Source organism: Aulonocara sp. 'chitande type north' Nkhata Bay, linkage group LG3 (genome assembly GCF_057382095.1).
Source record: "Aulonocara sp. 'chitande type north' Nkhata Bay isolate Kocher_YH1m ecotype deep benthic linkage group LG3, A_spYH_male_GT1.1, whole genome shotgun sequence".
Lineage (NCBI taxonomy): Eukaryota > Metazoa > Chordata > Actinopteri > Cichliformes > Cichlidae > Aulonocara > Aulonocara sp. 'chitande type north' Nkhata Bay.
The window spans coordinates 52,429,667-52,445,577 of NC_141346.1; the positions used below are offsets into that span (position 1 = coordinate 52,429,667).

A 15,911-nucleotide genomic window follows, 5' to 3' on the forward strand; every position below is an offset into this window, starting at 1 on the left:
GGGTTTTTATTTAGTACTGTCATGGTGCTGGGTCGTTGGCCCAGCGTTTTGTGTTTTATGATTATGTCCCTCTGTTCTAGTTATTCTGTGTCCTCCCCCTTGTGTCCGGTTCGGGTTCTAGATTTCCTGTTTTGTTCTGAAAGTCTGTGTCTGTTGTCATTGTGTTCAGCTTGTCTCCTCCGGTCCTCATGTGTATTGGGTTCAGCTGTTCTTCCCTCCTGTGTGTGATTACCCGATTACCTTGTGTGTGTATATTTAGTGGGTGTCAGTCTGTGTTCATTGTCGGCTCGTCTGCATTCTTCCGTGTATCTCTGCGTTCATCTGCGTTCATCTGCGTTCATCTGCATTCATCTGTGTATCTCTGCGTTCTATGGTATTCCTGTCTCTGTGTCTCTCTGCCCCGCACCCCTTTTGTATGGTCTCAGGTTTGTCAGTTAGTTTCTCCCAGTTTAGGTTTCCGTTAGTATGTCACCTGATTCGTTGTCTGTTCTGCCACTGTCACTTGTAAATAAACCCTCACTCATATCATCAGTCGGCTGTCTGCATTTTGGGTCCTCCTTTTCCTCCAACACCACACGGCTCACTCCGCCAGCCGTGACAAGTACAGCTTAGTGTTTTGCTTAGTGTTACAGGAATAGCTAGTCACTGTTTCACTGTAACACTGTTTCATATACTTATAAATGTATTTTATATATTCATACAAATATATAACATGCAAAGGCAAATGCAATCGCATGGCAGGATGCTGTAAACAAACCAAACTTCAGTCAGTAGAACAACTGAGATAATCTATCAACAGTACGAGGTTAGTCATTAATATACTGCAACAACATGGCCATAGGCCATTGTTTTAATAGGACGTCATCAGTTATTCTTTCATTCACTCCACCTCCAACTCCTCCTCCAACTCCACCCACATAACGACATCAGTAATAAAAGTACCTTGTTACATTGTTGCATAATGGTTAGATATGTTACCACCCTTTTGCAATAACTATCTGGAAACCAAGAAGTCCAAACAAAGAGAACTAATAATTACTTGTAAAGCAGCACAATCACCTTCGTCACAGGGACTCAAAGAATCACCTCCTTTGAGGTAGGAAAGAATTTTGAAAAGCAAATGTCAGATTTTTATGTATTTAGCATTGTTAATGTACTTGCCTTTGTTTAATGTTATGTATTATTTTTGAGCAGATATTAGTTAATATTCTCGTTCTCAAATCCAGTACCAGGTGAACTGGTCATCGTACAACATTGCAACCAGAGATGATGAGAGTTTAGCAATCATGAAGTTTCACCTTTGTAACGAGAAAGTTCGCACTTGCCTTCCAAAGAAAGGATACATCTTCCTCTTCTTGGTTGTGTTTATCTTTATCTTAATGCTATACATCATGGATATCCTGGAGGTGAGGACTTTTGCTTAATTCAAACTACTGTGTGTGTGTGTGTGTGTGTGTGTGTGTGTGTGTGTGTGTGTGTGTGTGTGTGTGTGTGTGTGTGTGCGTGTGTGTGTGTGTGCGCGCCAGAAGCTTAAAACCCATAGACATTAACAAATGCTGTGTTCCCACTCAGATGCTCTACTAGGCTTTTACTGCAGCCAAGTTCTGTTGCTGCTTGTTTGTAGGTCTTTCTGCCTTTAGTTTTGTATTTAATAACTGGAAAGCATATTCAGTAACTGACTTGGCCATTGTGCAATAGCCCATTTCTTTGCCTTGCGATTTTCTGGGGTGGTTGCACTAAGCTGTGGGTTTTGGTGAGCAGAGTATAGCACTGCAAACTTGCTAAATTTGCTACTGTTGACTGCTACTTCTGTCAGCCGTCATATCATCTCTGAACACTAGTGACAGCCATATTCTGTGCGGTGTCTCCACAATGGTATGCGATCGGACCACAAACTGTTTCTCTATTTCTCCATGCTTCTCTCCTTCTGTCATCCTGTTACAAAATTACAGTAAATGAAAACTTATGTTTTAAAGAATTAAAGTGAAAAGCTATCTGCTCATCCTTCCATTTTCTGCTACAAGTCCCCTTTACGGAAGTAGCATTCTAATCAGAGAAACCATAATGTAGTAAATGTAGTAAATGTAGTAAACGAACACTTGCCGATCTTTTAGTGCTGCATTTTATTGTCTGGTGCAAGAACAAAATGGTTAGCCTGGTTGTTTCAGTAGGTGTGGCTTATAATGGCTTATAATCTGGTAATAGTTTAACACTGCCAAATACAACTACAGTAATATTAAAATTGTATTGCTGGATAAGTACCTAATATGTAATGGTCAGAAACGTTGGGGGGGGGGGCTCAAGTGCAATGCTATTACATACCATATTTTCCGCACTATAAAGGTGCACTTAAAATCCTTTAATTTTCTCAAAAATCAACAGTGCACCTTATAATCTGGTGAACCTTATGTATGAATTCTGGTTGTGTTTACTGTCCTTGAACCTATTTTATTTGGTACACAGCGCTCAAAACTCTGTCAAAAAATGTTTTAGTACGACTTTGGTAAGCTATGAAGCCGCACCGCTTGATTGATTGTCGGAACATTACGGCTACGGTAGTCAGGAGCCTCGCAGAGTAATCTGGGTCGAAAACTCAGTCTGCTTCAGGTCCCAAAGTGAAACGACCACTGAGAGTTAAAATTCTTTCATCTTTAATAAAATGATCAGCGTTCCTGCTTTACCAGGTGTAACAATCAAGTTTAACATCCAGGCATCCATGAAAACAGAATTTATTAAATTTAATGGAGTTAGAAGTTAGCAGTAAGTTAGCTCGTTAGCTTCCACCTAAACATAATAAACCATGTTCTGACTGAGAGATTTCTGAAAAAATTAAAATGTACATCTCTGCTATCACTTCCAGCATAAATGAAGGCTGAAAACTAAACAGCAGCGACTTTTGCGGGGTTACTGAAGTTGGTATTGTAAAATTATGATATTATTTTATGCCATGTTATACCCCTAATTAAAGATTGTGAATTATTATGTAGTTTTAGTTTGCATTATTCTCCTGAATTAGAAGAAGCTGATAACTATTGCATTAGTTAAACTGATTTGCATTACATTAAATTGCTGACTTGTTGTGAATGAATGATATTGTTTTATGATGCATTATATTGCTGAGTTATAAGAAATACTGTTCGCAGAAGGTTATTGTCTAATTTGTCTGAGTAGAAGAGAACAGAGTGTGCTGGAGTTTTCTGCCCCATTTCAGCAGGAGCAGATAAACAGGGAGCCAAGGTCGTAGCTTAGGCGCTGTGTGAGAGAGAGCATGTGAATGTTTAGGCTTTTTATGATAAGGTGGAGGCACCAGAGGTTATAAAAGTTTGAGCAATGCTCCACCATTTTGAGATTTTGAGGCTGTCTGCATCAGTGTCCATCTCCCACGTGTGTGATCATTAAATCATCGTTTGACTCAACCCGGCCGGACCAGTGTTGTTATTGTGGTTTTTTCTCTTGTCTCCATCCCCAATATTTTGAACCTTAACAGTATATAATGTTGTGCTACGTGATCGCTAGCGACACAGCTATGTTAGCATAACATAAACACAGTGAAGCTGGATGATGAACGCTAAATTTTTTCCACTCATAAAGAATGAACCGAACTAGAAACTAAGAACTTGAACAATAGGGAAACCAGAAATACTAGGAAACTAGGAACAAAGTAACTTGAAAACACAGAGGAAACAGACAGCACATGGAGTGGTATAATGCAACAACAAACAGGGGAAGTCCTAGGCCTAAAATACACAGGGAGGACAACGAGAGGATGGGAAACAGGTGGAAATACAGCTGGGACTAATCAGACATAATGAGACGGAGAAAGTGAAACTCAAAACACTGAACACAGGACATGAGACTACCAAAGTAAAACAGCCAGCTTAAAACCAGCCACCAGCCATATGGGGTGGCTGTAGCTCAGGAGGTAGAGCAGGTCACCTACTGATCGGAAGGTTGGTGTTTCGATCCCTGGCTCCTCCAGTCTGCATGTCAAGTATCCTTGGGAAAGATACTAAGATACTTGGGGCAATCGTGGCTCAAGAGTTGGGAGTTCGCCTTGTAATCGGAAGGTTGCCGGTTCGAGCCCCGGCTTGGACAGTCTCGGTCGTTGTGTCCTTGGGCAAGACACTTCACCCGTTGCCTACTGGTGGTGGTCAGAGGGCCCGGTGGCGCCAGTGTCCGGCAGCCTCGCCTCTGTCAGTGCGCCCCAAGGTGGCTGTGACTACAATGTAGCTTGCCATCACCAGTGTGTGAATGGGTCGATGACTGGATGTGTAAAGCGCTTTGGGGTCCTTAGGGACTAGTAAAGCGCTATACAAATACAGGCCATTTACTAACCCCAAGTTGCTCTCCGTATCATCGGAGTATGAATTTATGTCAATGTACTTTACCATGTATAGAGAAAGTGAGGTGAATGTGGCATGACGCTTTGAGTACTCCGGGGAGAGTAGAAAAGCGCTATATAAGAATCAGTCCGTATACAATTTAAAACAGGAAACACAAGACAGGCGTGGAGACAAGGAAGACACAGGAGATGCACGAACATAGACTCTGACTAGACAAGAAAGGTGTAACACAGGAGAGGCAAAGAAGTAAAATCCAAGATCCAAAATTCACTAAAACACAACAAGACACTAATAGCAACAACCAATATTTATAATCAAAAAACAAAAACTGAGTCAGTAGACTCAGGACCATGACAGACACCTCCCTGCTGAATTCCACTTTTCTAAAAAGAAAAAAAAAGAGATAGAATAAGAAAAAAAAACTTAACCTGTAAAACACACTAGTCACAGAACATAGAACTGTGAACCCGTTTTTAAAAAAAAAAAAAAAAAAAAAGTAAAGATACACTTTGTTATCCCCAAGGGGCAATTTTTTAAAGGTGAGATGTGCAGCAGAAGAAGGTAGGATCCAAACACAGGAATCCTAATCCAGAGTAGCAACTTAATTGGAATATTTCACCCAAATGTAAAGCAGTCAAAAAACTTTAAACCCTGGGACACTCCAAACAACCTCAACACAACGAGATCACAGAGACAAAAACAGCAGTTCAGGTGCTGACCAGGTGGCAGGCGGCAGCGACAAAACCATTAAAACATACCCTCTTAGATGAGCCCTAGCTAGACTTAGACTTTTAGTAGGTAGTGGTGAAAGTGTGGTCGCCAGAGATGGGCAGTAACGCGTTACTTGTAACGCGTTACTTGTAACGCGTTACTGTAATCTGATTACTTTTTTCAAGTAACGAGTAAAGTAAGGGATTACTATTGCAAAATCGGTAATTAGATTACCGTTACTTTCCCGTAGGAACGCTGCGTTACTGCGTTACTAAAACCGTGATTTTTTTTGCGAGAATGTCTCATGACAGTGACGTAAGCAAGTGCGACGTTGGTGACAGCAGCTGTGTGCAGATCAACAATGGATAACATATCGAGTGCGGGAGAGAGTATGAGCGTGCAGCGTTTAAAGCGTGGAAGTACTGACCTTATTTTGAGTTTGATTCCATAAAAAGTGACAAAAACATTAGCGTCCATCGTGCGTGGGAAGAAAACTTCTTTTTACAGCGAAAAAAACCCCTAAACTTCCAAGCAAGCACCGAGTAGCTACGACGTGATGGGAAACTCAGAGACACTCGCGCGGATTCTTCAACTGACCGCAGCACACCTACACCAGGGTAACCCTCCGCCTACCCTGCTCCTGCTTTACAGGTGAAAATAGAGCAAAAGGACCGCTGAGTCTTTGACTTTATTTATTTTCTGCTGTGTTTTACTTGCATCTGTTTGAAAGAGTGAGTGAAAACACAAAAAATATTTTATTTTATGTGCTGGAATGTGTAGAAAATAGGTTTAAATGTTAAACTAATTTATTCAAGTCAGAGAATGTTGCATATAATTAAATGTTTTGCTTGATGCATAAAGTTAAAAGATTAAAACTGATAAAACAAGTTAAAAAAAGAGACTTTTCCATTTGATTACATTTTGTATGATGGATTATGTAGAAAAAGTAGAATTGGGCTGAAAGATCTATCACTTTATCACCTCTTCAGGTTGTAAATCGTGTTTTTAAAAAGTAACTAAGTAACTAAGTAACTAAGTAATTAATTACTTTTGAAAATAAGTAATCAGTAAAGTAACGGGATTACTTTTTGGGGGGAGTAATCAGTAATTAATTACTGATTACTTTTTTCAAGTAACTTGACCAACACTGGTGGTCGCCACATGTGGTTGTGTAGGTGGCAGCATAACAGAATGCTGGACAGGCTTGACTCAACTCCAGCTGGCGTGGAAAGTTGCAGGACGAGCTTTCCTGTGCCCTCAGTGGAGACACGTGACTGGAGCAGCTCTCCTGAGCCTCCAGCAGGCCCAGCAGGTGCAGAGACCTCTGTCTGAGGCGAAGCAAATTGGAGCTGCTCGGGGAACACAGCCAGAGGGGGATGCTGTGGCTGTGGCTGCGCAGTGCAATCAGTCTGTTCAGGCGATGCCCGCAATGCAAAGTCTTCAGCAGGCTGGATGAGCTCACTGAAGTCCCCAGCTGACCCCCAACTGACAAGACAGGATGATGGGCCGGCTCTCCTGATCAATATTTTCAAAATTCTTTACCAGAGGGATTTCATTTAGAACTGAGATTCTAAGTTGTAAGCAGAAATCTTGTGCACAGCCAGAAACATGTTTCCCCACTTTCACAATGCTGAGGTGTCAAATCCACAACCCCCAACAAATGATTTGTTACACGCGGGTGTGAAGGGCAAGCTTTACTTACACAGCCTCACACACAGTAGATTTTTAAAGTTTTTGGGTACAGTGGTTTAGCCACAGATGTAACTTCTACTTTTGATAAAGATCACTTCACCTGCATATTTCTTAAGAAATTAAGCGTCTTTATTAAGCTCTTATTTATACATGTCTACACAATAATAGACACCGTGTGCTCTGTGACATTATAGTCTTCTACTTCTGCTTCCATTGGTTTGCATTTTAAACTCCCAGCCTTTCAGTTTGTTATGAACGACTTATATTTCTAACATTTTGTGATATAAAAGTGAACCATGCGACTTTTTTTATTTTCTGTTTGATGGAAAGACTTAAGACACGAGTTATTTAAACAATTCTAAATGACAATGTGATGGTCATAGTACTTCATGTGGGCCAAATATGTTAAGGATAATGTTTATCAATGTAAAATTGCAAAGAACTTGTGGATAGAATATAACATTTTGTAAACAGTTACCTCAGAAGCTGTACTGTCAGATCTATGTATGTAAGGTAAAACTTTCCACAGTACTTCCACTTAAGTAACTAAACACATAAAGTCACCCTTACCAATACCCACTGCTCCTTGAAAAAGTAGCACAAACAGACAACTGACCCAGCAATGATAAGTAGAGCTACCCGAGGCCGAGACTCAAGCAGAAGAAAATTAAAAGTTGTTGTTTTTGTGGCTCGAAAAATTAAAGAAAGTATGTTTAATAATTCATCAAGACCCGCACCTTCAACACATGTACATTCAAATTTTGGAACAGGCTCAACATTGCTGCTGTTCAATAGTTTTTATCCGTTCGAAAAAGTCATTTTGCGGCTTTAATGTTTCCAGCTGATAAGGAGAATGAGTGCATTTCAAATGTGCGTCCAAAGGCTTTAAACATCTGCTTTGTCTGTAATGACAGTATCAAACTACAGAGCATTGTTTTTACTAAAATGAAAAATTTTCAGATGAAAATTTGGCTGCTTTTTGTTTTTTCACTGTAACACCCACCTCAATGCCATTTTTAGGATATTCTTGGTGATCCCATTTTTTCAAATTTATGCTTTTGGGACTGAGGGTATCTAATACGCACGTTGTCACTGTGTTTTGTACTACCAGCTGTGAGGACTCTGCTTTTGCTTTGAGCAGTCTGTTTTTATTTTGTCTCGTGAGTGTGTGTTTTTTTTTTTTTTCAAACGAGATCCTCGTCAGTTTGATTTTGTTACCACAAACTTTGTGTGAAGTTCAATTCAATTCAATTCAATTCAATTTTATTTATATAGCGCCAAATCACAACAAAGGTCACCTCAAGGCGCTTCATAGATACAGAGAAAAACCCAACAATCATATGACCCCCTATGAGCAAGCACTTTGGCGACAGTGGGAAGGAAAAACTCCCTTTTAACAGGAAGAAACCTCCGGCAGAACCAGGCTCAGGGAGGGGCGGCCATCTGCTGCGACCGGTTGGGGTGAGAGAAGGAAGACATGATAAAGACATGCTGTGGAAGAGAGACAGAGGTTAATAACAGATATGAATCAATGCAGGGAGGTCTATTAATACATAGTGAGTGAGAAAGGTGACTGGAAAGGAAAAACTCAATGCATCATGGGAATCCCCCGGCAGCCTACATCTATTGCAGCATAACTAAGGGAGGATTCAGGGTCACCTGGTCCAGCCCTAACTATATGCTTTAGCAAAAAGGAAAGTTTTAAGCCTAATCTTAAAAGTAGAGATAGTGTCTGTCTCCCGAATCCAAACTGGAAGCTGGTTCCACAGAAGAGGGGCCTGAAAACTGAAGGCCCTCCCTCCCATTCTACTTTTAAATACTCTAGGAACAACAAGTAGGCCTGCAGAGCGAGAGCGAAGTGCTCTAATAGGGTGATATGGTACTACAAGGTCATTAAGATAAGATGGGGCCTGATTATTTAAGACCTTGTATGTGAGGAGCAGGATTTTGAATTCAATTCTGGATTTAACAGGAAGCCAATGAAGGGAAGCCAAAACAGGAGAAATATGCTCTCTCTTTCTAGTCCCTGTCAGGACTCTTGCTGCAGCATTTTGGATTAGCTGAAGGCTTTTCAGCGAGTTTTTTGGACATCCTGATAATAATGAATTACAGTAGTCCAGCCTGGAAGTAATAAATGCATGAACTAGTTTTTCAGCATCACTCTGAGACATGATATTTCTCATTTTAGAGATGTTGCGCAAATGGAAGAAAGCAGTCTTACATATTTGTTTAATATGTGCGTTGAAGGACATGTCCTGGTCAAAAATGACTCCAAGGTTCCTCACAGCGTTACTGGAGGCCAAGGTAATGCCATCCAGGGTAAGAATCTGGTTAGATACCATATTTCTAAGATTTTCAGGGCCGAGTACAATAACCTGAGTTTTATCTGAATTAAGAAGCAGAAAGTTAGCGGCCATCCAGGTCTTTATGTCTTTAAGACATTCCTGCAGTTTAACTAATTGGTGTGTGTCATCTGGCTTCATGGACAGATAGAGCTGGGTGTCATCAGCATAGCAGTGAAAATGTATGCTATGTCTTCTAATGATACTGCCTAAGGGAAGCATGTATAATGTAAACAGAATTGGTCCTAGCACTGAACCCTGTGGAACTCCATAATTAACCTCAGTGTGTGAAGAGGACTCTCCATTTACATGCACAAATTGGAGTCTATTAGATAGATATGATACAAACCACTGCAGCGCAGTACCTGTAATACCTACAGCATGTTCTAATCGTTCTAATAGGATATTATGGTCAACAGTATCGAATGCTGCGCTAAGGTCTAGCAGGACAAGCACAGAGATGAGTCCACACTCAGAGGCCATAAGAAGATCATTTGTAACCTTCACTAAAGCTGTTTCTGTGCTGTGATGAGCTCTGAAACCTGACTGAAACTCTTCAAATAAACCATTCCTCTGCAGATGATCTGTTAGCTGTTTGACAACTATTCTTTCAAGGATTTTTGATATGAAAGGAAGGTTGGAGATTGGCCTATAATTAGCTAAGACTGCTGGGTCTAGAGATGGCTTTTTGAGTAAAGGTTTAACTACAGCCAGCTTGAAGGCCTGTGGTACATAGCCGATTATTAGAGATAGGTTGATCATATTTAAGATCGAAGAGTTAATTAATGGCAGGACTTCTTTGAGCAGTTTTGTAGGAATGGGGTCTAAAAGACACGTTGAAGGTTTGGAGGAAGTAATTATTGAAGTTAACTCAGAAGGATCAATTGGAGAAAAAGAGTCTAACTTAACATCAATGGTACTAAGAGTAGCTGTAGATAATATTACATCTGTGGAATGATTATTGGTAATTTTTTCTCTAATGATAAAAATTTTATTTGTGAAGAAGTTCATTGAGTCATTACTAGTTAACGTTAAAGGGATGGTTGGCTCAATAGAGCTCTGACTTTTTGTCAGCCTGGCTACAGTGCTGAAGAGAAACCTGGGGTTGTTCTTATTTTCTTCAATCAGTGACGAATAGTAAGATGTTCTGGCTTTGCGGAGGGCTTTCTTATAAAGCAACAAACTATTTCTCCAGGCTAAATGATGATCCTCTAGATTTGTGACACGCCATTTCCTCTCCAGATTACGAGTCATCTGCTTTAGGGTACGTGTTTGAGAATTATACCACGGAGTCAGGTACTTCTGATTTGAGGCCTTAGTTTTCACAGGAGCTACAGTATCCAGAGTTGTACATAGTGAGGAGGTGAAATTATTAACAAGATAATCGACCTCTGTTGGGGTAGCGTTCAGATAGCTGCTCTGCTCTGTGTTGGTACAGGGCATTGGAGATGATAACAGTGGGTGGATTATATTCTTAAACTTAGTTACAGCACTTTCAGAAAGACATCTACTTTGATAAAGTCTACTCTTCACCGCTGTGTAATCAATTATTGTAAATGTAAATGTTATCAGGAAATGATCAGACAGGAGAGGGTTTTCAGGAAACACTGTTAAATGTTCAGGTTCGATGCCATATGTTAAAACAAGATCTAGAGTGTGATTAAAGTGGTGGGTGGGTTCTTTTACATTTTGAGAGAAGCCAATTGAGTCTAATAACAGATTAAATGCCATGTTGAAGCTGTCATTTTTAGCATCTACATGGATGTTAAAATCACCCACAATAATTATTTTATCTGAGCTCAGAACTAAATTAGATATAAAGTCTGAGAAATCAGACAGAAACTCTGTGTAAGGCCCAGGTGGACGATAGATGATAACAAGTAAGACTGGTTTCTGAGTTTCACAGCTGGGGTGGACAATGTTAAGCATCAGGCTTTCAAATGAATTAAAAGTCTGTCTTGGTCTTTCATTAATTAATAGGCTGGTGTGAAAAATTTCTGCCACACCGCCCCCTCGGCCTGTGCTTCGAGATTTCTGGTAGTTAGAATGACTCGGGGGTGTTGATTCATTTAAACTAACATAATCATCCTGCTGCAACCAGGTTTCTGTAAGGCAGAGTAAATCGATTTGTTGATCAATTATTAAGTCATGTACTAACAGAGACTTGGAGGAGAGAGACCTAATATTTAATAATCCACATTTCACTGTTTTACTCTTTGGTTCAGATGTGGATACTGTATTGTTCTTTCTTTGTAATTGTTTATGTTTAAGTTGTTTGTTGCTGGTTTTTAGTTTGTTTTTTGTCTTTTTGGAAGCTGACCCAGTCTCTATGGAGATGGGTTTTTGGGGGGGTAGCAGGAGGAGAGAAGCTGCAGAGAGGCGTGTAAGACTGCAACTCTGCTTCCTGGTCCCAACTCTGGATAGTCATATTTTGGGGGGTTTAATAAATTTGTCCATATTTCTAGAAATGAGAGCTGCTCCATCCAAAGTGGGATGGATGCCGTCTCTCCTAACAAGACCAGGTTTCCTCCAGAAGGTTTGCCAATTATCTATGAAGCCCACATCGTTTCTGGGACACCACTCAGACAGCCAGCAATTTAAGGAGAACATGCGGTTCACAACAGAGGTAAAGAGATTTAAACACCCAGTTTAACACCCATCCTGGTGAACTTCTATCGCTGCACCATCGAGAGCATCCTGACCAACTGTATAACAGTCTGGTACGGGAACTGCTCTGCCTCGGACCAGAAGGCGTTGCAGAGGGTCGTGAAAACTGCCCAGCGCATCGCCGGAGCACCACTTCCTGCCATAAAAGACATCTACAGGAAGCGGTGTCTGAAAAGGGCTGGGAAAATCATCAAAGACCCCAGTCACCCATCACATGGACTCTTCACCCTCCTGCCCTCTGGGAGGTGCTACAGGAGCCTCCGGACTAAGACCACCAGGTACCGGAACAGCTTCTTCCCCACAGCTGTCAGACTCCTGAACTCTGCCTCCTGACATCTGACCCACGTTAAACTCATGGACTGAACATACACACACCCACAATGGACAACTGTACCCTCAAACACAATAATAACATGGACTGAACCACCACTCACAACCACTAGCACTTTATATAGCCTCTGTAGAAACTATCTACACCCTCACTTATCTTAACTGCACTACTGTATAGCTCTGTGTAAATAATCATTCTGTACATTCGATAATCTTTAATCCTACAACTGTTTACAACTTGCATAGTTCCCATTTCTGTATAGCTGTATATCCCAGATTCTGTAAAGTTATTTATTTCATATTCTGTATAGTTTTTCATATTTATATCCTGTTCATATCCTGTACATAGCTTGTACTCACTACAGCCTGTACATACTTATAGTTATAGAATATTCACAACATACTTCATACCGTGTACATTATAACATACCATAATAGACCCATTTCTGTAATATACTCACATATCTATATTATTGCTAATATATATTGTAATATATCTATATCACTAAAGCACTTCTGGATGGATGCAAACTGCATTTCGTTGCCCTGTACCTGTGCATGTGCAATGACAAAGTTGAATTCTATTCTATTCTATTCTATTAAGGACGCAGGGGTTGGACCACCTGCACAGGGCTGGTGAAGCAGAGAGTGTCCGGGGAGATGTGCAACAGAAGCAGAGGGAACATTTTACAAGATGATAAATGGCAGATTTACATGATTGAGGATTTGTTGACAAGATTAAAAGACACGTCCGTCAGAGTTCAAAAACATTACAGTTTGATTAAATAAAAAGTTTTTAAACTACACAAGGGTCATTTTCTCCTCTGATAGTAAGCATATTAAACATGTCAAGCAAGAAAGAGTATAAAGAAAAATAGTAAATGTGTGTCTAATTAGACTCTTCCTGTGAGCCTTACATCATCCTTTAATATGTTTGGTGTTACAAACTTGAAGAAGCACAGAAAAGATCATCAGACATTAATCTAATCAGTTTTCAGCCTTCATTCATATTGAAAAGTTTAACACCGTTGGCCATAACATTTTATTACAGCTATTATTAAATGGAGAGTCCTGTTCACACACTGAGGTTAATTATGAAGCTCCACAGGCTTCTGTGCAAAGACCAGTTCTGTTTACATTATACGTGCTTTAGAAGACATAGCATACATTTTCACTGCTATGCATATGATACCCACTTTTATTGGTTAAACTGCCAGAATGTCTTAGACACATAATGATCTTTAATTTTCTGCTTCTAAGTTCAGATAAAACTGAGGTTATTGTAACGGGGCGAAAAGATCTTAGAAACACTTGTACATTTCCCCCGACACTCTCTGCTTCACCAGCCCTGTGCAGGTGGTCCAACCCCTGCCTCCTTAAACTGGGGTGTTTCAATCTCTTTACCTCTGTTGTGAACTTCACACAAAGTTTGTGGTAACAAAATCAAACTGATGAGGATCTCGTGAAAGGCCCTCGGATTTCTTGGAGCAGAGAAACACGCTGTATTGTTGCTTTTCTCTATTGTATAAGCAGTGCCCGACTGTCAGAAACGCTCTGTGCGGGTAGCAAAGTTGGCTCCAACACACATCCAGGAATCCGTGTGAAAGAAAGGTGTCGCTGCAGCTAGGCTCTCAGGATCGTCAGCCTTTTATTTATATTTGCATTTTGGTGCGTTAAAGCAGCCTCTGTGTCCCGCTTGGATCATTATTCCGAAAATTCTGATATTTAAATAAAATGGTGAATTGGCTAGTGATGAGGAGCCACTTAGATCCGTAAAATGAGGTTTGATTAAATTAAACTCTTATGAACAGCTATGAATTCTACCTCTCTGCTGATGTGTTCCAAACAATCGATGTTTTTTACATGGCCAAATTGTGTGCTAACTACCTCACACCGCTGTGTCTGGGATCTGAAAAAATAAAAAGTTAAAACGATATACCTTGCGGCAGTTGTGAAGTGCTGAGGAAAATACTGTGTGTCTGATGGGCTGTTTTTATATAGGTGGACTTGGTTTCAGTCCGGCTCTGAGATGTAGATATAAAGAGCAGGTTGTAAAGAGAAAGGTGGAAAAACTATGGTGGTTCGGTTAGTCAGTAGGAGGTGTAATTGTCTGCCTGTAGAGATAAAGGTGTAGGGTGTAAGAAAATGTGAAAAACCTTTGGAGGTTCAGTTGGACATGGTTTCAGTTTACCTCTGACATGATTAAGATAAAATAATGGAACTGTTTGTAATTAAAAAATGTGGAAACTATGGAACTACAGTTGGGATGTGTGTGCTGGGATGCTCTTGATAAGGGAGCCTCTTTTATTGTTTTATGACTTCTTTTGCTGACTGTTGAGGCCCTACCTGTAACCTACTCTGTCTAACTGTTGCAGAGTGTGGCTAGTTGTGAATATTATTTTATTTAATATAATTATTATCTAATAATGTAAATTCATTTATAAATTTATGAATCAATATTTTCAAATTAATTATTAAGCCATTAATAAATACTTACAATCGAAAATGTATTCCTCAAAAAAAAACATAAACCTCATTTCAAAAACCATTTAGAAAACCCAAATTTAAAAAATTATTTTCAAAATCTTTTGTTAAAATACAATTATAAAAATGAATAGCTTTTTTTTTATTGTCACTGTTACAAGAACAATGAAAGGCAGTTTGGCATTTCTCCATGTGTGTGAAGTACACAATAGCCTAAGTATTTACACAATAACAGACAAATTTACATTTACACAAGAAAGATATGTACAAGTTATACATACAAGAGAGATACTCCCATACAGCTTATGACAAAATTTAATCCGAAGTGATTGATGGCCCTAATCATGACCTTTTGACCTCCCCCCTCCCCCCCGGAAGTGTGTAATGAGCGTGACGAATTGCATCCGGAGAAGGGGGGGCGGGAAACCCCCGACATCCGGAGAAGGGGGGGTGAACCCCGGAAGCGCGCCATCTGTCTCTAAGCGTGTCGAATTGCATCCTGAGAAGGAGGGGGGGAAACCTCCGAAAGCGCGCCATCTGTTGTTGGGAAAAAAAAGTTTTTAGAGGGAGGGACTGCAGCAGGGGAGGAGAATAAAAAGCAGCGCTCCTGTTTACTTGGACGGCGAAGAAATCTGCTCTCCCTCCGAACCCCCGAGCATGTGGGGCAGCAGCTGATTCTGTGGTGTATAGAGAGACAGAGCTGCAGTTAGTTTTCCGCAAACTCATAGTCTGAACTCTGTTTCAATATTATGACAATTCTCTCTGTTTTTTTACAATAGCGGATGTAATTTTACTTTCTTAAGCTGCACCGGCGTTTGTAATGGAAATAAAGAGTGACTTCCTGTAGAGATTTCAATAGTAATTTTATTTTCATATAATACAGACGCAGTAAAAAACCTTTAAGATACACCATAGCTTGTGATGAAAAGAAGAACTTTCTATCCGCTTGTAACCTACAGGCTGCCTACCCTATATGTGTAAAAAATGAATAAATATCCCTTAGTGAATACTACTTTTCCTTTTGAGAGTCCTTTTTACAAGAGACTGAAAAAACAAACCATAATTGCCGTGACAGGCGATCTTGTTTCACACACACACACACACACACACACACACACCGCGGGTCAAGGAGGAGTGAGACGGTGGAAGAGTTTTTTTTTTTTCTTCATTACTTTTACAATGGGTTTTCTCAATAGATAGAAAATGATGACGCTGAGGAGTCAACATCCTATATCATCATTGCTTGTAACCCGGTAAATAATTTCGTACATCTCCCCATAAAACAAGTCTTAGTGGAAAAAAGCTCATATTCGAATAAGTTTATTAAAGCACCCCCCCTCTG

General features: G+C 40.1%; 1 protein-coding gene across 1 annotated transcript in view; it reads left to right on the plus strand.

The window, feature by feature from the left end:
* The first annotated feature begins 998 nt into the window (after positions 1 to 998).
* Positions 999 to 15,911, plus strand: part of LOC147336160 (NXPE family member 3-like) — a 36,770-nt gene continuing 21,857 nt past the window's right edge. Inside the window, exons 1-2 of the mRNA XM_086287654.1 lie at positions 999 to 1,096; positions 1,227 to 1,406. Coding sequence (XP_086143780.1) covers positions 1,287 to 1,406 — 120 coding nt within the window. The 5' untranslated portion in view covers positions 999 to 1,096; positions 1,227 to 1,286. The remainder of the gene's footprint in view (positions 1,097 to 1,226; positions 1,407 to 15,911) is intronic.